The sequence below is a fragment of the Lethenteron reissneri genome, chromosome 10 (assembly GCF_015708825.2).
Source record: "Lethenteron reissneri isolate LAM-NWPU_2019-01 chromosome 10, ASM1570882v1, whole genome shotgun sequence".
Lineage (NCBI taxonomy): Eukaryota > Metazoa > Chordata > Hyperoartia > Petromyzontiformes > Petromyzontidae > Lethenteron > Lethenteron reissneri.
Genome location: NC_083788.1, coordinates 14,409,224 through 14,433,563, shown reverse-complemented (window position 1 = coordinate 14,433,563; position 24,340 = coordinate 14,409,224). Strand labels below are relative to the sequence as shown.

The 24,340-nt window shown below is 57.6% G+C and overlaps 1 protein-coding gene across 1 annotated transcript in view; it reads left to right on the top strand.

Moving 5' to 3' along the window:
• LOC133340743 (voltage-dependent T-type calcium channel subunit alpha-1I-like) overlaps window positions 1-24,340 on the top strand; it is a 52,688-nt gene that overhangs the window by 2,561 nt on the left and 25,787 nt on the right. The window contains 13 exon segments of the mRNA XM_061549133.1: window positions 14,833-14,944; window positions 15,528-15,661; window positions 16,468-16,565; window positions 17,324-17,486; window positions 17,820-17,987; window positions 17,989-18,192; window positions 18,688-18,772; window positions 19,082-19,174; window positions 19,459-19,608; window positions 20,122-20,986; window positions 22,396-22,495; window positions 23,627-23,792; window positions 23,913-24,113. Of these exon segments, the coding sequence (XP_061405117.1) occupies window positions 14,833-14,944; window positions 15,528-15,661; window positions 16,468-16,565; window positions 17,324-17,486; window positions 17,820-17,987; window positions 17,989-18,192; window positions 18,688-18,772; window positions 19,082-19,174; window positions 19,459-19,608; window positions 20,122-20,986; window positions 22,396-22,495; window positions 23,627-23,792; window positions 23,913-24,113 (2,539 nt within the window).

The following is a 24,340-nucleotide window of genomic DNA, read 5'->3' as shown; positions in this document are numbered from 1 at the left end:
CGACTCCTGGGTCGTGAAGGGAGCTGAGGCTGGAGGAAAACTTTGAATGACCCCCCCCTCTCCCGCTATACTCACCAGAGAACCGTGGTGGTGGTGGGGGGGGGGTAGACTCTTCCAAGCGGGACACGCGGCGCCTATCATGGAGGGAGACGCGCGCGTCTCTGTGTGGGAGACAGATATCAGAGCGGAGATGGTCACGGGCAATAGCCCGCGGAGAAGAGCAGAGAGAGAGAGAGAGGTTGTGGGCATGAAATTGCTCAAACACAATGGATGGTCTGAAGTGGAGGGCGGTGGGGGCGAGCGGGGGGAGAGTTGCACGCTGCAGCTGCGGCAGCGGAGAGGGAGCGAGGCGACCTCGTACGGAGAAACATAAACCAGCAGACTATTCGCATCCTTCTCACATTTGTCTCTCCACATAAAACAATACAAATCTTCTTAACACATCCATCATCCACGCGGCATTCTGAGTGATTGTTTTTCATCAGCTTTGGTTTCACACGAGCAAAACTCCGGACCGGTTTCGTCGTTCAGTGTCTCATCAGCAGAGTCAAGCGTTGGTTGAACCAATGCTGCGAACTTCCCAATGCTAATAGGCAAGCACCCTCTCTTTGTTAGGCCAAGTTATATACATAACCAAGCAGAGAATTCGCCGTCTCCTTACCGTGTTGTCTCTCCACACCACAAATAAAAGTGGTCTTTGTTGACCATTATTCCTGAGCAGTGGTGCCAGGCGGAGAGCGCGCCTCGTGAGTGCGGCGTGCATAGTCGGGAGCACGGATGTCGAGTGTTTCCCCGCAGCGGTTTGGCCCCATGGGGAGGGGGCCATGGGGGCACCCGCCCCCGTTGTTCAGGCAGCGCCGCCGCCGCCGCCGCCGCGTCTGAGATTTGCGTTCCTCCAATTTGTCGGCGGCGCAAGTGCCGCCGTTGCCACAGAGACGCGAGCGCTGATTGGCTCCTCGGGGCTCCTTGCGCTGGTAGCAGCTGTCAATCATTGGGTCCCGTCACGTGGGGCTTTGATACCCCGAGGCGCCCCTCCCGCTCCTGTCCCGCTATCTCCCTTCACTCGCGTGGCGACCGTGGCAGGCGAACACTGTGAGATGGGAGGCTGATGGGCAATGTGGGGGTTCTGGTGGGAGGGCGATGGTGGTGGTGATGATCGCGCGGTGAGTGTTGCTGGTGATGTGGTGCTGCAGCGCCAACGAGGACGCCTCCTCCTCCTCTCCGAGGAGCGGCGCCCCCTCGTTACGCGGCTCTGGTTCCGCGTCGCCGCGAGGGGTCGGGGTGGAGCGGGGGTCCCTGCTGCTGTAACCGCAGCCGGGCGCCGGCCCGGTAATTACCAATTAGCGCCATCGTTAGCGGAATCAGTCGGCGCCTTCACGGAGAAACGGCGCGGCCGCCTCTCCCGGCTCCCACACCGGCCTCGCCCTCGCCCACCTCTCCCGCTCATCTCACTCGACTCGTTCCCCTTGGCGCCGCTTGGACGTTGCTACGACAGAAGCTCCGTCTGGCTGCTGCTGCTGCTTCTGCTGGACTCGCGGTCGCGTCCAGATCGCGACTCCTGTCAGCAGCTCACGGTGGCGCGGCGATAGCGTCCGAGACGTGCAACGTGACGGGGGGGACCCCCCCACAACCACCCCCGCGGGAGATAGCCCCCCACGCTTCACTTCCCACACCGCGGCGGCATTACTCGGCTCTTTTCACATCCCGTCTCCACCCCTCTGAGTCCGCAGCATTTCCCATACGCACCAACCCCACCCCTCGGTCCGCGGCCCTCACCGCGGGTGTCGCGGTGCGGTGGGTGGCGCGGCTGGCGCAGCTCTGTCCTTTGATTTTTCTATTCTCCCGAAATCTAAAAATATCCCCTTCTTCCCTGCGCAGGGAGGCGAGGGGCGGCCTGGCCCCAAGCCGCCCCTCCCCTCCCCGCCGCACGCAGGGTCCGCAGTTGAACCCGACGACGATTGCTGATTTACGACGAGTGCGGCGCTGAAGGGAGGAGGCCCCGCGCTCGCTGCGTGTGTCTCGTTCGCAGTGAGTCGCGCGGCGTTGTCTTCTTATCGGCTATGTACGCCGTGCGGACGCCGCCTGTGTGTCTGTGTGTCTGTGTTTTTGTGAGGAGCGGTGGCACATTGGTTAGCGCGCTGCACTTTAGGGACGAATATCTGCACCGGTACTGGGGCCTCACGTAGCTCGGCTCAGCCTTAAACGAGTACCCGGTGCGGTGTGTAAATATCTACACTGGGGAGACAAAGGCCGCTGAGCGTGGCGCTGGCCATCCAGCCTCTCGTGTGCCGTGTTGGCCTTCATGAGTGTTCGCTAACTACACGAGCCCCAATAGTCTGTCGAGGCTACACGGGAGATCTTTGTTTGTGCTGCTCCACCCAAGTGTCTGCATCATCACGACCGTGCTCCGGTTCGAGCCCTGCTCCCCCCCCCTCACTCAGTTTCCTCTGCTGCCCCTCCCCCCCCATTATCCAAGTTTCTCATCCTCACGCCGGGATCCCGCCGACCCGCGCGATCCTCCGTACCCATTAGCGCGCCTCGCGACGTGACCCGAGCCCTCTTTGTGGGACAGGTGAGGGGGGGGGGGCGGCGTTGCGTTACACGGAGCCGTGGGGCGGGAGTCGATGCGCGCTCCGCTTCCCGCTCGATCGCCCTCAGCGCGAGGGACGTGAACTCGTGACTCGGCTGGACGGCCGGGGGGCAGCCCCACTCCTCGGCTCGATCGCGACTGTTTCACGGCGAGGGGGTAACATGGGGGGGGGGGGGGGCGGATCTCTCGCAGGGGGTGACTTGGAGGTAGGTAGTTGGTTTGGGTGCGGAGGAGGATCCGAGCGATGAGGTCGCGACCCCCGATGTTAGTGTAACGAGATACACAAGCAGACAGCGCGCCTCCTCGCCGTATCCGTCCCTCCACGTCCCCGACGTCACAGCGATATTTGTACGCATCCCATCAGCCACACGGCCTTCTGGGAGTGCCTCATTTTAGCAGCAGCATTGGTTTCATAGCAGCAACACTCTGCGCCGGGTTTGGACATCCAGTGTTTCGTCAAAAGTCACGGTTTTTTGAACCAATGCTGAAGAACTCTGTCATAGACAACACAGGACCATGACTCGCTTCGTTGTGGAGAATATAAATAACGACGCACACTATTCGCCTCCTTCACATGTCGGTCCCTCTACGCAAACAATACAAACTGGTTGTGTTCAATCAGTGCCGTTGATATGCACTTCCAAATCGTCGTGTGGCTGATGGGATGTGTGAAAACACTTGCATATATGTGTTGTGAGGAGGTCACGTGCTCCAGGTGTTGTGAGGAGGTCACGTGCTCCAGGTGTTGCGAGGGGGTCACGTGCTCCAGGTGTTGTGAGGAGGTCACGTGCTCCAGGTGTTGAGAGGGGGTCACGTGCTCCAGGTGTTGAGAGGGGGTCACGTGCTCCAGGTGTTGTGAGGGGGTCACGTGCTCCAGGTGTTGAGAGGGGGTCACGTGCTCCAGGTGTTGAGAGGGGGTCACGTGCTCCAGGTGTTGAGAGGGGGTCACGTGCTCCAGGTGTTGAGAGGGGGTCACGTGCTCCAGGTGTTGAGAGGGGGTCACGTGCTCCAGGTGTTGAGAGGGGGTCACGTGCTCCAGGTGTTGAGAGGGGGTCACGTGCTCCAGGTGTTGCGTCGCCCTCCGCGCTAGACCTGCCGTGTTCATACTGTCCATTGCGGATGTACATGTACCCGGCCTGCAAACGCCCCTCGCCGCCACCTCCGCGGCTTGCGTCCGCCGTTGCGTGAGTTTAATTTCGCTTCGAGACGGAGCCGGCGGCAATTAACGCCTCCCGCGAGACGTGCGGTTGCCAAGCGACCATTCCGGGGAGGGGGGGGGGGTGTTGTGGGGGTCTGGTGGGGTGGTCGTCATTGGGGTTCTGATGATGGAGGAACTTGGGGAATGGGTTTGTTAGGTCCGGTGTGGAGGGATACTTGGAGGTTGGGGGGGGGGGTCTATAAAGGTGGGAGGGGGGGACTGTCCTCGCATGTAGGTAACATGGGTTCGCTTCAGGTCTCGGGGTTGTGTTTTGTGGGGGTCACTGTCGCCATGGAAACACCTGCCCCTCACCCCCGTGTTTATTTATTTAATCTCGCCGCGTCTTTGTGCGCGGGGTCTCCGCGCGAATGGGATCGCGCGTGCTCATGAATATTAATGCGGCGGCGCGCGGCTTACACGCGTGTGTGTTCAGGTGTGTGTGTGTACACGCGTGTGTGTTCAGGTGTGTGTGTGTACACGCGTGTGTGTTCAGGTGTGTGTGTATACACGTGTGTGTTCAGGTGTGTGTGTGTACACGCGTGTGTGTTCAGGTGTGTGTGTGTACACGCGTGTGTGTTCAGGTGCGTGTGTGTGTGTACACGCGTGTGTGTTCAGGTGTGTGTGTGTACACGCGTGTGTGTTCAGGTATGTGTGTGTACACGCGTGTGTGTTCAGGTGTGTGTGTGTACACGCGTGTGTGTTCAGGAGTGTGTGTGTGCACGCGTGTGTGTTCAGGTGCGTGTGTGTGTGTACACGCGTGTGTGTTCAGGTGTGTGTGTGTACACGCGTGTGTGTTCAGGTGTGTGTGTGTGTACACGCGTGTGTGTTCAGGTGTGTGTGTGTACACGTGTGTGTGTTCAGGTGTGTGTGTATACACGTGTGTGTTCAGGTATGTGTGTGTATACACGTGTGTGTTCAGGTATGTGTGTGTGCACGCGTGTGTGTTCAGGTGCATGTGTGTGTGTACACGCGTGTGTGTTCAGGTGTGTGTGTGTGTACACGCGTGTGTGTTCAGGTGTGTGTGTGTATACACGTGTGTGTTCAGGTAGGTGTGTGTGTGTGCACGCGTGTGTGTTCAGGTGCGTGTGTGTACACGCATGTGTGTGCAGGTGTGTGTGTGTATACACGTGTGTGTTCAGGTGTGTGTGTGTGCACGCGTGTGTGTTCAGGTATGTGTGTGTATACACGTGTGTGTTCAGGTGTGTGTGTGTGCACGCGTGTGTGTTTAGGTGTGTGTGCACGCGTGTGTGTTCAGGTGTATGTGTGTACACGCGTGTGTGTTCAGGTCTGTGTGTGTGTATACGCGTGTGTGTTCAGGTGTGTGTGTGTACACGCGTGTGTGTTCAGGTGTGTGTGTATACACGCCTGTGTGTTCAGGTGTCTGTGTGTGTATACACGCGTGTGTGTTCAGGTGTGTGTGTGCACGCGTGTGTGTTCAGGTGTGTGTGTGTACACGCGTGTGTGTTCAGGTGTGTGTGTGTACACGCGTGTGTGTTCAGGTTTGTGTGTGTGTACACGCGTGTGTGTTCAGGTGTGTGTGTGTGTGCACGCGTGTGTGTTCAGGTGTGTGTGTGTACACGCGTGTGTGTTCAGGTGTCTGTGTGTGTGTACACGCGTGTGTGTTCAGGTGTGTGTGTGTGTACGCGTGTGTGTTCAGGTGTGTGTGTACACGCGTGTGTTTTCAGGTGTGTGTGTGCACGCGTGTGTGTTCAGGTGTGTGTGTGTACACGCGTGTGTGTGTGTACGAGGAGCGGTAGGGCAACGGTTAGCGTTGCGCTAAAAACCCAGCGGCCAGACTTCGATTCCCGCTCACGGCCACCAACCCCAGTGATGATTATTTGAACCGGTCCTGGGTCTCCCCAAGGTCGACTCAGCCTCAAATGAGTATCTATGCTTGCGAAACGTGGCGTCCTTTAAAATAACATCTGTGCCGCTTGAGACATTCGATCCATTCTGGAGTTAACCCGGCTGAAATACAGCGTGAGGAGCTTACAAATCCTTGAAAAATCTAGAAATAGTCGCAACAGTGAGCTCTTTCAGCAGCAGGCGAGGCTGCCGTTGGCTGGGTAATGTAGCCAACATGCCCAGCACCTACATGCCCAAGAAGGGTTTGGCCAGATAGAGATTATTAAACGAGCTGGCTACGAGATGGGCTGGTGAGTGAGTGCGAGTGACTAGCACAGGCTGGAGATGGGAGAACGTGGAGCTGCCAGGAATTCCCCGAGTCGGTGTGATCACGGGTCCCGGCGGTGTCAAGGTCGGTGTGTGCGTGGCGGAGACACGGGAGAGACGAAGGCGATCGGGCGTGAAACTGACCACTCCACCCCCTCGTGTGCTGTGGCGACCCGAGGAGATGCTCGCTAACAGAACTTGCCCAGACCGTGTGCGTGGTTGTCGGGGCGAGCTGGGTCTGTGTGTGCGCACACGTGACGCGCGGGACCCACCAAGAATGGCGCTCAACCGGGTCGACGGCGCCGTGATGGCGATGGTGGTGGTGGTTGTAGTGGTGACTATAGTGGTGGTGGTTGTGGTGGTGGTGTTGGTGGTAGTGGTGACTATAGTGGTGGTGGTTGTAGTGGTGGTGGTTGTGGTGGTGGTGTTGGTGGTAGTGGTGACTATAGTGGTGGTGATTGTAGTGGTGGTGGTTGTAGTGGTGGTTTTGGTGGTAGTGGTGACTATAGTGGTGGTGATTGTAGTGGTGGTGTTGGTGGTAGTGGTGACTATAGTGGTGGTGGTTGTTGTGGTGGTGGTAGTGGTGACTATAGTGGTGGTGGTTGTAGTGGTGGTGTTGGTGGTAGTGGTGACTATATTGGTGGTGATTGTAGTGGTGGTGTTGGTGGTAGTGGTGACTATAGTGGTGGTTGTAGTGGTGGTGGTGGTGGTGACTATAGTGGTGATGGTTGTAGTGGCAGTGATCGCAGTGGTGGTGATTGTAGTGGTGGTGATCGTATATTGGTGGTGGTTGTAGTGGTGGTGTTGGTGGTAGTGGTGACTATGGTGGTGGTGGTTGTAGTGGTGGTGTTGGTGGTGGTGACTATAGTGGTGATGGTTGTAGTGGCAGTGATCGTAGTGGTGGTGGTTGTTGTGGTGGTGGTTGTAGTGGTGGTGTTGGTGGTAGTGGTGACTATAGTGGTGGTGATTGTTGTGGTGGTGACAGCGGTGGGGTGTGTCGCGCGTTGTGTCGTGGGTTGCGCTGTGCCCCCGCCACCCTCCCCGGTAGTTGTGTTCCGACATTCCCTTTCTGGGTCATCCCCGTGCAATTAATCAAAGCTGTGGAATGAGAGGCTCCCCTGGGGCGGGGAGTTGTAGCGGGGAGTGGGGGCGGGGGGCTTCCCCCGCTGTTAATTGTTTCCGGACACGAGCCCCCCCCCCCGCCACAAATTGACACCGAGAACCACGACGCGTCCCTGATTCGTCGCGGAGTCTCGCCCGGCGTCTCCTGGGGTAGAGGAGACGGAGGGAGGAGGTGTGAGTTGGGGGGGGGAGAAATTGAGGGGTGAGTGAGGGAGGCAGACGGCGCTGGGCGCGATAAGCGGACGGGGACGATGGGAGCCGCGTTCACAGGCGCGGCGGCGGGAGAGGGAGACAGAAGAGAGAATTACCAAGATTACATAGAGAACAGGGGGAACATAGACATCGAGTAGGGAGAGAGGGGGTAGAGAGAGAGGGGGGGGGGTAGAGAGAGGGGGTAGAGAGAGAGAGGGAAGGGGTAAGAAGGGGGAGAGAAGAGCGTGACATCTTTTGTGAAATGTTTCATTTAAAAAAGGTGGGGGGGGGGGGCACATAAAGCAAAGCATTGGAAAAAAACACGAAATGATGAACGAAGCAAAGTGCCGACTACACCGAGCATCTTCTTGTTTCCTCTGATCGTAAAAAAAGAGGGAAGAAAGAGATGGGGGCGGGAGGGGGATAGAGGGGGGAGATATGGGGAAGAGAGAGAGGGTCGGAGCCATAGACCACACATTTCTAAATGGTTGTGTTTTTTTGAGAATCGCGTTCCTCGTCAGTTTCAAGGGATTGTACAAGGTGGAGAAATAGGGAGTGAGTCGTCTCGCTTGCCCCTCACTCATCCTCGGCGCGGGTCGATGTGGAAGTTGTTTTGGTGGGAAACATTCGATCGCCTTGCGCTCCTCAGAGATGAAACGCGCGCTCTCACACTTAACCACAACCACCGCGCTCACCGCAATATTCACCAGACTCACCGCGCTCACCACAACAAACAGTACAATCACCAGAATGCACAACACAATATCCACCACACTCACCCCACTCACCACATCACCCAGACTTACCACACTCACTCACCCCGTCACCACGCTCCCCACAGACAGCTGCTCACCACACTCACTCGCCACGCGACACTCTCGCGGCTTCACTCTCGCGCCGTGAGGGGTCGATTTGCAGGCAACACAAAATGAACATCGGGCATTTCATCAGCAATGGTTCAAGCGAACCCGACTGCTGATGAGTCACTGAAAGTCGAAACCGATCCAGGGTGTTCTGCTGAAAAGGGCACTCCCAGAAGGCCGCGGGGCGGCGTGAGAAAGATCGCGCGTGTAGATGTTCTAAATGTTTGATGTTGAGAGAAATACGTGGAGGATGCGAATTGTCTGCTGATCTGTTTTTAGATTGCTCAGGGGGGGTGGGGGCTGCGCGAGGGCGGTGGCGAGGGTGGTGGGGGTGGTGGGGGTGGTGGGGGTGGTGGGGGGGCTCTCACGCGGTTCAATACGAGACGCGGGCCCGGCACCCACTGCCCCCAGCGGAGAGCTCAGAGCAGTATTGCTGCTGATGCTGAGTATGACGATGCTGCTGCTGCTGCTGATACCTACAAGGATGTTGCTGGGGGTGATCACGGTGGTGGTGACGCTGATTGGGGTGAAGCGTACAGCTCGCGGTGGTCCGTGTGAAGGCAGCAATGGCTCGGGGGGGGAGAGGGGGGGCGTGCCTAATGAGGTAATTGCCCGCCGATAATGAATAGAATTTACATCAAGTCGCTGCAATTAGTGTCCTTGTGGGGGGCGGCAGGCGTTGCGCACGTGACATATTAAGGCGACACGTGACCAATTATGTTCTATTAACCCTGCCTCCCACCCTACTGACGTCACCTGGGTGGGGTTAATTTGCGGTCAATTATCGCGGTCCCGTGTGGTTCGTGTCGTCAGCAAGAGGGACGGGGTGACACGCCGAGTCGATTGCGGTTGTGCTGATGGTGGTTGTGGTGTGGGATGTTGATGCTGGTGGCACCTTGACATGATTTAACACACTGAGTGCAGACTCAAAGGTCCAAAACGTCAAATGACCAGCAACTAACAGCACTTTCAAGTTATAGTGGATACAAGTTGACCCGTTGCTTGAATCGAACAACACGTTTCGTGTGAACACGGTGGATATCTAATAGGCAACGTTTCGGGCATGCAGGCTCTATGAACCAGCCAACGCAGCCTCGCCTACCAGAGGAGCTCACCGATGGGACTGTGTCCAGATCTTGCAAAGATCCGTGAGCTCCTCGCATAATCCAGTCTGGTTAGACCCAGCATGGGTTGTGGGCAGGCCAGCTTGAATGTTTACAACTGGCGCCGATGTTCCTTCAGAGGGTTCCACGTTTCGTAAGCTTATAGTATGGAGCGACAGGGAAGGTAGCTTCCACACAGCGTTACGCAGCCAATGAAAATATAACACTTCTCGCCTGATTTGGAGTGAGTCAAACTGGAACTGGTCATAAACACACACACGCACACACGCACGCACACGCACACACGCTCACAACAACAACCGTCACCATAACGCTTGTGCCAGGCCATGTGCACCTTGAGGCCACGTGAAGTGTCGAACGCCCGCTGGCAGGAGGTCACGGGGCAGACCCAGGTGCCACGGGTCGACTGCCTGAGATGACCGAGATGACTGGCTGATGCACCACCTGTGCCCCCTACTGTGACAACTTGCTGTGCTTTAGCCACCCGGCGCTCCGCTCGTTGTTGTGAGCGTCGCTCCTCTGCCCTCCGTTGTTGCTGGAGGGCGACTGCCTTCAACTGCCCAGTAGCGTCCTTCACGAGCCTCCTCCACAGAGGCCGATCTTGACACCGCTGGTACCAGTCATCGGCAAGTTCACTCATCTCCACGTCCTCCTGTACCACATCACTCCATCTCTTCTCTAGCCCGTGCCGCGCCTGTTTAGCCCCCTCGATCCGGCCGAACAAAAGGTGTTTTGGCATGCGGTGGCTGGGCATGCGGGCTACATGACCCAGCCAACGCAGCCTTGCCTGCCGGAGGAGCTCACCGATGGGACTTTGCCCAGATCTTTCAAGGATTTGTGAGCTCCTCACATAATCCAGCCTGGTTAAACCCAGGATGGATCGTAGGCAGGCCAGCCTAAATGTTTCCAACCGGCGAAGATGCTCCATTAGGGGGGTCCACGTTTCGCAAGCGTAGAAAAGGGAGGGAATGACTGGCCGAGAAGGCCTGAAGCTTCGTGCGGAGCGACAGACCAGGTAGCTTCCACACAGCGTTACGCAACCGATGAAAAGATATTGCCGCTCGACTGATTCGGAGTGAGACCTCTGCTGTGAAACTGGAGCCGGTCATAAGCACACTGCCCAGGTATGGGAAACTTTACATTCTCTCCACTACTGCCCCATCACCGATTGGGAGTTGTGGGGGTGGAGTGTTCGATGGTACAAAATACCCAGGCAGGTGCTTAGTTTTGGTGGGGCTGATGGTAAGGCCCCACCTCTTAGTGGCACGCTCCAGTCTCAGCAGCAGCGTCTCCAACTCCTCTGAATGAGCAGCTATTACCAAATCATCGGCGTACATAACGTGGTTGACCAATAGGGAGCCATCCCTTGATCGCACCTGGGCATCGATCAGCCTCCCATTATATCTATACCAAATGGAAATTTCTCCGGTACAGCTTTTGAAGGCTTCACGAACTACGTGGTCAAAATAGATGTTAAATAATGTGGGAGCCAAAGGACATACCTGTCGCACCCCAAGGTGTACAGGGAAAGGCTCGGACTCCCGGCCAGGTAGTTTTACCCGGGCCCGCTCACCATCATGAAGGTCCTTAATGATCGTGAGCAGCGGGTCAGGGACTCCGAAAGCACAAAGAACAACCCAGAGCCCAGGCCTACTGATGGTAGCATAGGCCTTGACCAGGTCAACAAAGCAGAGATATAGGTCTTGTTGGAATTCCCTACACCTCTGCTGTAGCAGACGGACAGAAAATATGGCATCTGTGCAGGACCGCCCTTTTCTGAAACCGCATTGGGGCTCCGCAAGCCTCTCCTCAGCGTGCCTAGCAAGGCAATGTTGAATAATCCTTGCAAGGACCTTTCCCGGCACACTGAGGAGTGAGATGCCCCTGTAGTTGTTACAGTATGTGCGTTCCCCCTTCTTAAAGAGGGGGACCACCAGGGCATCCTTCCAATCCTGTGGAACCCGTCCAGTGGTCCAGACTGTTGTTATGATGTCATGTAGGGCAGTCTGTGCACAAACGCCACCCTTCTCAGCATTTCGTTTGGGAGATCATCTCTGCCCGGTGCCTTTCCTGGTCTCAGACTCCGGATCGCCTTCAGTACTTCCTCAACAGATGGCACTTCAGCCAGCCACTCACAGGGGGTGACTTCTTCCAATATTTGAGGCACCGCAGCCTCAGCAGGGTTATCCCCACTTTGTGCCATGATGTTTTCATGGCTGAGGGATTTCCCCTCCCCCAGGACCTCACAGAAATGCTCAGCAAATCTGCAAACCTGTTCCTGGGGCTCGGAGATTGGATCACCGTTTTTTTCCCTAATGATGGTAATAGGTGTGGCGCTGCAGGTTACTTTTTTGATGGAGTTAAATAGTGATTTGTGATCGCGGGCCACTGAGGCAGACTCCATCTCCTCAGCAACCCGCGACCACCACCCATCCTTGCAGCGCCTTACTGCTCTCCGCACCTCCGAGCGAAGGCTGCGGTAAGCCTCCTCATTCTCGGACGTGGGATGCTGTAGCCGATTAGAGTGGGCATGTCGCTTTTTTTCAACTATCCTGAACACCTCCCTTGTCAGCCAGAGTCTCTGGGGAGGTCTGGACCGCGTACCCAAAGCAGCCATTGCAGCTGCATGAGTCACAGTCCTAAACCTCGCCCATTTATCCTCGACATCAGGAGGAGTGGGGGACGATGCCAACCCCAGTTGCAAGCGATGATGAAATTCTCACTTGCAACTTTCATCAGCTAACTGAGACCAGGCCACTTTAGGTTGGAATGGGGTCTTGGGTGTACACCCACCACCGGAGTGAAAGAATGGCAGGCGCATCTTACAGATGACTAGTCGATGGTCAGAGGGTCCGTCACTACGTAGTCCAGCAGATGTTCTTGCTTGGACCCGGCATGCATCCATGATGTTGTGTGGATGCGCCAATGCTGGAAGAGCGTGTTGGTAATTACAAGTCCATGGGCTGCACAAAAATCTAGCAGCCTCCTACCGTTGTTATTGAGCTGATCTGGCCCATGCCTTCCAATCACTCCAGACCAGGTGCCAGCATCATGAACACACGCTCACACATACACGCTCATACACGCACGCACACACACACACGCTCACACGCTCACACACACACGCACGCAGGCGCGTGGCGCGCGCCTCCCGTGACCCTGATCGCGGCGCATGGCCAAACGCCCCGATTCTGCGCGCCTCGCGAGAGCGGAATTTACACATCCAGCGACACGGCACTAGGTCAAAAATATACACACACACATCGCACACACGTAATATATACACACACATCGCACACACGTAATATATACACACACATCGCACACACGTAATATATACACACACATCGCACACACGTAATATATACACACACATCGCGCACACAAGTCTCTTTGCATTATCTGGCTCGATTCCCATCTCAACTTTAAAACCTCACGATCGACATTCTGAATAACAAATGAAGAATGAGGATGGGGACTTTGTACACAAGAAAATCCCGCGTCTCATCTCCTACACGGAAACATCGGGTAGCTGCTGCCTCTGTGCCTATCCTAGACTTTACTGACATTATATACAAATCAACTTCCAATACCACTTTGGCTTTGCTAAATCCCGCCTTTCATTCGTCCTCACACTTTATCTTACAAACCAACGTCTCCACTCATCACTGGCATCTTTACACCAATACCGGTTATCACCTCTGCTTTCAACTCGGAGGGTGACTCATTGGGCCAAGTCCATTTCTGATGCAAAGACAAATATCTCTAGCCAAGCCTTAATATACTGTCGGGGCAAATGTTGTTAGCGAGCACCTACAAATGCCGCAACGGCACCCGAGGGGGTGTGTGGCCAGCACCACGCACGACCGCCTTTGTTTCTTCACCGCACCAGGTACTCATTTAAGGCTGAATCAACCGAGGGGAGGCCTAGGACCAGTTCAGAGAATCGTTACTGGTGCTGGTCGCCGTGAGCGGAAATTGAACTCGGCCCGCCAGGTTCATAGTGCGGCACGCTAACCACTACACTACCGCTCCCCACATCTCGAGTCGACACACACTGACACGCGTTACTCGGTCACTCACCTACCCACAGTGTTTGTTTATTCAGAACCAAAACCCTCAAACTCCTAGACGCTCCACACGCAGTCTCTGTGACCAACACGGAGACCCATAGACTTGCACAGCGACCCACAGACTCACACAGAGGCCCATAGACTCGGTGGAGACACATTGGGCGGCTTTCTCTGTTCATGCGTCAACCGCCTGGAATTCCATCGCTTTATGAATAGCCTTGGCTCCTCTGCCATCTCAATCACAGTTCGATGCTGATCTATTGATTCGTTATAATAGCTTCACTTGTATGCACTGTATATAACTTCTTTCGCACCGTACGTAGCAGTTATTATTCACCCGTATATCGGTTCTGTTTATATGTTAGTCTAACAATCATCATAGATTCCCATTGCCCATCGACTACTTCTGCCCACCCACTTACATTACCCATAGACTTGCATTGTCCATTTAACTCGTCTATCCTTGTGTCTGTTTACATATCAGTACAATAGTCACCCTACATCTGTTGAATGTTTCTGTAACTTCGTTTTGTGATTGTGCCGTTATGGGTTTAAATATAATCTGCCCAAGCTGCCTCACGTTTCAGGTAATGTAATATAAAAAAATGTTCTCACGTGACAAAGCAGTTGTTTTGCGATGATTTCGCTTTGCTTAATTCAGTTCAGTTAATTTATTCGGTAAAGCCCTGTGAGCCATTCGGCTCTTGTTGTTAATTTGGATGCCCCAGGTCACTCTTGCAAATGCGACTCATTCTGGTGTGTTCAGTTCACACCTGCTTGCACAAAATCAAACTTGATGAGCAGTGACACACGCCACACACGCTGACGCATGAACATATTGACGCACACACACGCACTCACGTAGCACACATCTCACGCTGACGCACGGCAGAGCACACACCGAGCCCTCACCCCACCTCACACCCACGCGTTTTGCTGCTCACCAACAACAACAACAGCAGCCGCCACTCGCCGCTGAGCGACGGTGACGTTACCACGGCGCTTGTGCCAGGCTAGGTGCACTCTGAGGCTGGCTATCACGTGGAGTGTGGAAGGCTCGCTGGCAGAAGGTCACGTGACAGACCGCAGGTGTTACGAGTTCACTGAGACGACTGTCAGCTCCACCTCCGGTGCCTCCCCGCCGTGCCACATCCACGACTCACGCGCAGGGGTTGATCTTTACCGCGACCTGGTGCTGGTGGCCGTGTTCAGCTCCGTGCAGCAGCAGGAGACTGCACCGTGGTGCCGAGAGGCCTGTGCCGACCGAGAGTCGTGTCCGGGCTCGCCCGCTGGTGGAAGAGGTGGGGACCCTCGTGTTCACCCTCCCGCCATAAAGTCCACCTCCACACAACTCCACCACACTCGCGTCTGCCCATTAGTGCGTTTCTCCTCACCGAGTCTCCCCATATCCAAGAGTCCATATTCACCCGCGTCCACATTCACCCGCGCCCGAGAGCCGACCCCCCTTCCTTGACTCGCCGGCGCCCGCGGACTGCACGTGGTTCGAGCGTGCCAGCATGCTCGTGATCCTGCTCAACTGCGCCACGCTCGGCATGTTCCAGCCGTGCGCCGAGGGGCAGTGCCGCGCCCAGCGCTGCAGCGTGCTGCAGGTGAGCCCGCACTTGCTCCAGGTGAGGCATCCAGGTAAGGCATCCAGGTAAGGCATCCAGGTAAGGCCGACGGGTGAGGCCCACTTGCTCCAGGTAAGGCATCCAGGTAAGGCCGACGGGTGAGGCCCACTTGCTCCAGGTAAGGCATCCAGGTAAGGCCGACGGGTGAGGCCCACTTGCTCCAGGTAAGGCATCCAGGTAAGGCATCCAGGTAAGGCATCCAGGTAAGGCCGACGGGTGAGGCCCCCAGGTCCTGCAGGTGGAGCCTCCAGGGGAGGCAAGAAGTCAGTGGCTGCCTTGCCAGGTGGTGTTCACGCTCATCCTCTGGGTGATATTTCTCTGATATGTGCGAGTGTGTGATGATGAATTCAGTTCGGCTATGTTGATGGATAGAAATGACTCGTTTATGATGGTAATGATGACAATGATGATAGTGGTGGTGATGATGATGCTGATGATGGGGTGGTAGTGATGGTGATGATGGTGGTCGTGGTCATCGTGGTGATGGTGGTATTTATGGTTATGGTGTTAATGGTGGTGGTTATGGTGGTGGTAATCTTGGTGGTAATGGTGGTCACTCCAGGCATTCGATGACTTCATCTTCACGTTCTTCGCGGTGGAGATGATCCTCAAGATGATGGCGCTGGGGATCTGGGGCCGCGCGGGGTATCTGGGGGACACGTGGAACCGCCTCGACTTCTTCATCGTGCTGGCGGGGTAGTGCGCTCACCCCTCGCTCACCCCTCGCTCACCCCTCGCTCACCCCGCCATTACTCCTCACTCACCTTACGCTCACCCCGCGCTAAACTTCATTCATCCCTCACCCCTATTTCACCTCACACTCACCATCACTTACCCCTCATCCACCCCTCACCGCTCACGCACCCTTCGCTCACCCCTCTCTTATACAGCGCTCAACTCTCATTTCACTTCTTACACACCCCGTACTCACCCCGCGCAATGACTAACCCTTTACTCACCCCTCGCTCACTCAACTCACCTACACTCACCCCTCGCTCACTCTACCCTCACCCCGCACTCATCATCACTCTCATTCCTCACCAAACGCTTCCATTCCTCGCTCACCCCACACACTCAACTCTAAAACTGTTGTCACCCCCTTAGCTCACCTCTCACTCACCCTCCACTGACCCCCTGCTCACCTCTTGCTGACCCCTCACTCACAGCTCATCAACCTCTCACTCAGTCTCTGCACCCTGTCCTCGTCCTCCCCACCTCGTCCACCCATCGTCCTCCCCACTTCGTCCTCCCGCTCCTCATCCTCTCATCCCCATGCTCCCCTCGCCGTTCTCATCCCACATCGTCGTCTTTCTCGTCAACCTCCCTCTTCTCCTCCCCCAAATCATCCTCTTCTTGTCCTCACCACCTGCTTCCACCTCGTCCTCCCCTCTTTGTTCCTCTCACATCGCCCTCCCTCACCTCGTCCTCCCCACCTCGTCCCCCTTCCACGTCGTCCTCCTTCCACGTCGTCCTTCCTCACCTCGTCCTCCCCACCTCGTCAGCATGCTGGAGTACTCGCTGGACATGGAGAGCGTCAGCCTCTCCGCTATCCGCACGATCCGCGTGCTGCGCCCACTGCGAGCGATCAACCGCGTCCCCAGTGAGACTCACTCGCCCACTCGCCCACTTACACTCACTTACTCACTCGCCCACTCACCCAGCCACTCACCAAATAATCCACTCACTCACTCACTCACCCACTTACACTCACTTACTCACCCAGCCACTCACCAAATAACCCACTCACTCACTCGCCCACTTACACTCACTTACTCACCCACTCACTCACCCAGCCACTCACCAAATAACCCACTCACTCACTCACCCACTTACACTCACTTACTCACCCAACCACTCACCAAATAACCCACTCACTCACCCACTTACACTCACTTACTCATCCACTCATTCACCCAGCCACTCACCAAATAACCCACTCACTCACTCACCCACTTACACTCACTTACTCACCCACTCACTCACCCAGCCACTCACCAAATAACCCACTCACTCACCCACTTACACTCACTTACTCACCCACTCCTCACTCACCCAGCCACTCACCAAATAACCCACTTACACTCACTTACTCACCCACTCACTCACCCAGCCACTCACCCAATAACCCACTCACTCACTCACTCACCCACTTACACTCACTTACTCACCCACTCACTCACCCAGCCACTCACCCAATAACCCACTCACTCGCGCACTCATTCACCCTCAAGGCAGGTGTGAGTGATGCCAGGTGTGTGGGTGCTCACTGGGCAGGTGAGAGTGAAGTGAGTGGGTGAGCCGTGCCCGCGAGGCCGGAGTGAGCGGGTGAGCGGGTGAAAGGGTGAGCGCTGCCTCCAGGCATGCGCATCCTGGTGACGCTGCTGCTCGACACGCTGCCCATGCTGGGAAACGTGCTGCTCCTCTGCTTCTTCGTCTTCTTCATCTTCGGCATCGTCGGGGTTCAGCTGTGGGCCGGCCTGCTGCGCAACCGCTGCTTCCTGCGCGAGGCGAACGCCACCCTGTGAGTGAGGTCCCTGTGAGTGAGTGACCCTGTGCAGTTCTTCGGAACCAAACCTACACAAGGAATATCACACGTGTATTCTGCAACCACCACCACCAAGTGTGGATGGGGTCACCAACTTATCGGGTTTAACCCGGACTGTCCGGGAATTTGCGTCTGTTTTGTTTGGGTGGCAGGAAGTGATTTGTACCGAGATGTGGTGCTGGTGACCTTTGTTGAACTCTGTTAGAGTGACCTGCACAGTGGTTCTGAGGAACCCAGGCCGATCGCGGAACAGGTCCGGGTTTTCTGCGGAAGTGGCAACGACCTGAGCCGCGGTCTCCGTGCCCGCAGGGACGTGGACGGCTCCTCGCTGCCGCTCTCGCCCGTGTTCCGCACCGAGGACGAGAGCGACCGGCCCTTCATCTGCTCGCTGCCCCGCGACAACGGCGTGCGCAGCTGCCGCGACCTGCCGAGGTCGCGCCTCGCGGGGGGGCCCTGCGCCTCGGGGGCCGCCCTCGGCGGGACGCGGTGGAGCGGCGGGGCGCCGCGCAACGGTTCGGGCCCCGCGGGCCCCTACAGCCCACACGGCCCACACGGCCCACACGGTCACTACAGCCCCTACAGTCCGCACGGAGGCCTTGGCGCGCAAGCCATGGTGTCCATTCCTGAGAACCAGAGCAGCGGCGGGGCGCGCCGTGTGCGTGGACTGGAGCCGCTACTACAGGTGCTACCCCCCCCAACCCCCACCTCTCAGCTCCCCGCCCCCCCCCTCTCCCACCACGGGCTCTCACCTTGCTACCCTTCCCCTCCATTACCTCCCACCCTCTCGCCCCCGGCACCCCCACTTTACCCCACGTGGGGGGAGCAGCAATCATGAAACTGGAGCCGCTCGCGAGTTTCTCATGGAGATTGATAGAAGTCACGGGAGAGTGACGGGAGGGGTGGAGAGAGGGGGGGGGGGGGTGAGAGGGAACGTCAGGGAGAAGGGACCCCTATACAGGATCTTTATACCCCTCGGCATTAATCCCCCTGCCTTCATCCTCTTTGCTTGACCCCCCCCCCCCCCCCACCCAGGATTGATCCCCTATCGTGATCCCCTTGCCGAGACACCCAAATCTTGACCCCCCCCACCCCGGATCGATCCCCTATCGTGATCCCCCAGTTTTGATCCCACGGTGCTGGCCCGCTTCTCTTGCCCCCCCCCCCCACTCCCACGCAGCGAGTGCCGCCCCGGGAAGAGGAATCCGCACGGAGGCTCCGTGAACTTTGACAACATCGGCTACGCGTGGATCGCCATCTTCCAGGTGAGACGAGGGGAGGGAGACGATGAAGGGGGGGAGGGGCGAATCTACGTGAGGGGGGGGGGAGAGTTGGGGTTGGGGGGTGATTACCGCAGGGACCGCGGAAGCTCTGCGCTATGGTTGATGTTTTTATGTTGAACTTCTTTCGCACCGTACGTAGCCAACCGTGCTCATCGGAGGTTCGGGGGAAGGACAACAAACTGAGAGTGACTGAATAATTCCCTAATTCTCGTCTCAGACGCGACCCGCTAGACGATGCTTGTGTGGTGGTGCTGGTGGTGTTGATGATGGAGATTGTGGTGCTGTTGACAGGTGATCACGCTGGAGGGGTGGGTGGACATCATGTATTACGTCATGGACGCGCACTCCTTCTACAACTTCATCTACTTCATCCTCCTCATCATTGTGAGTCCGCAGATCGGGCGTGGGGTGGGGGGTGGGCATCTGGAGTTTGTTTGATTCCCACGCATGGCCAACAAGAGTGACAACTATCTGAGCCAGTTCTGGGCCTCGCCTAGGCCGGTTCAGCCTTAAATGAGTACCTGGCGCAGCGTGTAAGTGTACGGCTGAGTGTGGTGCTGCCCCTTACCCCCTCGTGTGTCGTGATGGTCTTCACAGTTGCTCGCCCAGCACTTGCCCCAGTACGATGCTGGTGATGACGGGGGGTCGATGTCATTGTGTGTGCGCAGGTCGGGTCGTTCTTCATGATCAACCTGTGCCTCGTGGTCATCGCCACGCAGTTCTCCGAAACCAAGCAGCGTGAGAACCAGCTGATGCACGAGCAGCGGGCGCGCCTCGGATCGCGCGGTAGCTCCATCGACAGCGCGGGGGGCGACCAGGTGGGGGGGGGGGGGGGGCTCCGGTCGACGCATCCAACCCACTCGCACACATCCAGTCTACACCCTGTGGTGCATTATAGTCGACTCAGTCACCCGTTCACGCACCCACTCATCACACTGCAGGTGGGACATTTCGTCCTCCCATCGTCATCTCTTTCCCCCAAGCTCTCATAAGAATAACCTTGCTCAATTCAAGAAACGTGCTAATCTTTATCTATTGCGACTTTCATGGTGCTGTCCGTCGCTGGTCGTTTGGCGTTTTGTGTGTGTGCTCAGTAACTGTATTAAACACACACCGCGTGCGTTACTACGCACGCGGTGCGTGACACGTGGGGGTAGACGTCGCCGTCAATTTAACGCGTAATTTACTCTGTGAATCGAGTGTCGCGCGAATCCCCCCAGGCGACTCTTGCAATTCCTCCTCATGACCGTCCCCACTCCTGCCCCCCCCCCCTCCCCGTTCTGCTGCTGCTCCTCCTGCACTCCCCCACTGCACCCCTCCCGCGCGCCCAGGAGCCGGGCAGCTGCTACCAGGAGCTGCTGCGCTACAGCGCGCGCGCCTGCCGGAGGCTGCGGCGGCGCGCGCTGCACCTGTGGGGCGCCTGCTCCTCCGCCTGCTCCTCCGCCCGCAACTCCGCCTCCTCGTCGCAGCCGCGCTCCGCCATGCGCGGCTCCTGCCTGGAGCGCGGCGGCTGCCTCCACGTGGCCAAGCGGCGCCCGCGCTGCTCCTGCCGGCGGCACCGCTCGTCCTCCCTCCTCCGCCACCACTACCAGCAGCAGAGCCACCGCCGGCGGCACGTCAGCCACCACCACCACCATCACCGCCACCACCACCACCATCACCACAACCACCACCACCGGCGGGACGGCGGCGCGGCCCGGGGCACCCTCGCTGGCGGCGGCGGCAGCAGGAGGAGGAGAACGTGCAAGTCGGTCCACCGCCACATGGTCCACCACCACCACCATCACCACCACCACTATCACATCGGCAACGGCAGCGGCCAGCAGCAGCAGCAGCAGCAGTCGGCGGCGGCGGCGGCGCCCGGGATCCCGCAGCTGGAGGCGGGAGAGGCGGGGGCACCCCTGGGTCCCGGGGGGTCGAGCGGGGCCCTGGTGGTGCGTGGGCGCGGGGGGCGAACCGCCTCCGTGCACAGCGTCTTCCACGCCGACTGCGTGCGCCTCGACTGCCCCCCCACGGGGGTCAAGCAGCCGCTGTCTCCCCCCACGCCACGTGTCACGCCCCCCATCAGCTACCCGACCATCATCGCGTCGGGCCCCCCACGGAACGAGGATGCGGCGAAAGCAAAGGCGGCGCCAGGGAGGGGGGGCTCCATTGCTCCCTACAGGGGGCTGCGGCGCTTCTCACGCACCTACAGCAGTACGCGTGTCCATATGTGTGCGTGTGTGCGCTGGCGCGGTGGTTAGCGCACTGCGCTACGAATCCGGCGACACGAGTTCGATTCCCCGCTCACAGCCAACCAACATCGGTGACTAACATCTAAATTGGTCATGGGCCTCCCCTAGGTCGACTCGGGGTTATAAGAGTAACTGATCTCGACACATGTAATAGGTTCCACTGAGTCGCAGACGTCGACTTTGGAGGCAACACGTTTATTCAGTTCCAACACACGAGGTAACTTCCCCTGAACAGAATAACAACCTAAGGTGGTGACCACCAGGCTAACTACACTAGTTACTACACTACTACACTAGTTACTACACTAGTTACTACACTAGTTACTACACTACTACACTAGTTACAACGTAACTGCTACTACGGACCGGAACCAACAGCTTCGGCCCGGGTCCACGTGTTGGAGACTCGTTGAACGGAGATCGTAGACTCAGGGTTTCTTCCAGGATGAACAATAACCACCCTGGTCCCTCTCGGGACCCGGCTTCTATTCTCTGCGGCGTGGCCGGCTCCGCCCTTGGCCACGCCCACCTTCCAGAATCCTTTGGAAGGATCTGGGTCCCAATCACGTGACCCCCCCCTAGCCCCCCCCTCTTGGGGCCCCTCTGTCCACTTAACCGGTCACGTGTCCTCCCGGGTCAACCAGAGTGCCGTGGCCTCACACGACCCTCACCCTTCGGGCGGCACCCACACACCCCGTGTCCCGTGGGGCCGGCACGGCACCAACCGTCTGGTGGCCTCCAGCGCCGTGGTCCCGCGGACACGCCGTGCCCCTTCAGGGCCGCTACTGCAGCCACAGCTTGGTGGCCTCCGGCGATGTCACTGCACACATACAACAATTGGGTTCACCCTTTCTGGCAATAAAACAGGTGCTAAGATGTTCAAACACCAAACAGAAACCCTTTGCAAGGAATCGTTTCGGCATTAGCCACACACACCTGTTTCATTGCCAGAAAAAGTCAAACCAATTCTAAAATGTTGATACTGGTCAAGAAAGGTCCCATGATGATCTGTACACATCAGCATTGAGGATACAAAGGCGAACGTCTGCCGTGTTGGCCTCAATAGGTACTCGTTAACATCACTTGCCGTTGTATTTGTATGCAGCGAGTCCGTGCGTGTGCCAGGCTGACCGCTGTTGTTTAGATCCCCTACACAACCATTGCCAGGTCCAACAGCGACCACTAACCACCATCATCATCACAATCACAATCATCACAATCACGACCACTAACCAGTCACCACTACCAACACCACCATCATCACAATCACCACTACCAACACCACCACCATCATCACAATCATCACAATCACGACCACCACCACTACCACCACCACCACCACTGTAAGTGACCCATGCGTCCGCGCTGCAGGTTCGCGCCGCGACTCGGGCCGCTCCTCCCGCGGGTCTCCCTCGCTGCTTCTGGAGCGGGAGCTGCAGCGCTGCCCGCACTGCCCGTCCGACAGCTCCGAGTGAGAGAGCGCACCCCGCCACGCCCCCCCGCCCCGTCCGCACCCCCCGCCCCCTCCGCACCCCCCCCCCGGCCCCGGAGGGGGGGACAACCCCCGCCTTCACCAGGCGGGCACGGGTCACTGGATCAGGGATGAATGCAGTGATATTTTACTGCCTCGACCTGGCCCGCGTGGACTTTCTAGACCTCGCCGCGTTTCGCCACGGCGGCGACGCATGCACAGCAGCCCCCCAGGCGTGCGGGGGTCACCTTCGTGACGCGGTCTCCACGTGTCCGGCCGCCAAGGGGAAGTGAATACCTAAGGGCAGACGTGGGATACTGTCAGAGCAAATCTACGGGTGTCTGAGTGAGTCTATGGTTCTCTGTGCGAGTCCATGGGTTCGTGTGAGTCTCGGAGCAGGTTGTGGGAGGAGGCTGTCGGGGCAGTGTTTCGGAGGCCGCTGCGCGTCTCCTGCGCAGCATCTGCGAGATCCGGCGGAGGGCCTCGGTGGCGATAACGGGCGGTGGTGGTGACATCCGTAGCCTCGGCCGCGATGACGTCTTGGCCGTCTATTACACTGTGGCCTTAAAACAGATCAAACAGGCGGAGTTTCGGGCAATGACCCTTCTTCGTAGCACCATTTATATGCTATGCAGAGGGGCATTGCCCGAAACGTCGAATACTATATACCGTGTTATAGACGAGTGTGTTGAGTTGCTTTGTTATTTTTGGTAGTACACCGTTGCCAATGCAGCAGCATCATCGCCAGATCACGTGGCCAATTACAACAAGGGTCTCAGGACTGATTGTCAGGATCATGGTCATGATCCATCCATCACTTTGGCCAATCCTGTTTTTAAGGAGTGATGTTTGTTTCGTGTCGGAGGAAACTGGAGAACACTCAAAGGTCTGCACAAACGGGTTCACAAACCCTCTTGCCCTACTACCATCTGGTCACCTGGCATATCAGCTGGTTTGGTAATTTTATGAATCTCTGTGTAATCCACCAACCCCATTTCCTTCAAAGCGCTGTATCACGTCACGGTTCATAAAGGTCACCATGCTGAGCGGTGAGCGAGAGACGCGGCGGCGCGCGACTCGAATTATATCCCGTGCCCCCCGCAACCCTCTACCGCCCCCCCCCCCCGTCAGCTGCGATTGCAGTGACAGCGATAGTGGGAGTGACGCGGGGTCGGGGCTCGGGGCAGAGGGACCCCCGCACCCCCGGGACCCCCGGGACCCCCGGGACCCCCGGGACCTCCGGCGTCCGAGCGGCCGTCGGGACCAGGATCGGCCCGAGGAGGGGCCACCTCGTCGGGTGGGTCCCTCTGCCACCGTCATCGCCTCCTCCAGCAACAGCACCGCTCGGATCAGCGGCATGAACCCGCAGAGTCGCTTCGGGCGCGCCCTAACCAGCCGCCCTCCCCTCCTCTGCCAGGTGGCCCGGCTCCCCGCGCGAGCGCGCAGATGGGGGGCCGCAAGGCCCCGCTGGGCGCGCGCGTGGGGAACCGCGGGCCCTCGATGGGCGCGCGTGAGCCGCTGGTTCCGCGCGATCGTGGAGAGCAAGTATTTCACCCGCGGCATCATGGTGGCCATCCTCATCAACAGCCTGAGCATGGGCATCGAATACCACGAGCAGGTGCACCAACCCCACCACCACCACCTCCTCTCTCTGCTGCCATGCGCTGCTGTAGAGTAAATCTTGAAGATTCAGGTGCTGCAGTATTTGGCTTCAGCAGTGTGTGAATACACTTGACTAATTTGCGGTGTAATTTTTGCGAATTTGTGAAATTTGGACCATGATGTCGGCATACAATGGCCTACTTATTTCAAATGACGTGACAGGATCTTTGACGCTCACTGTGG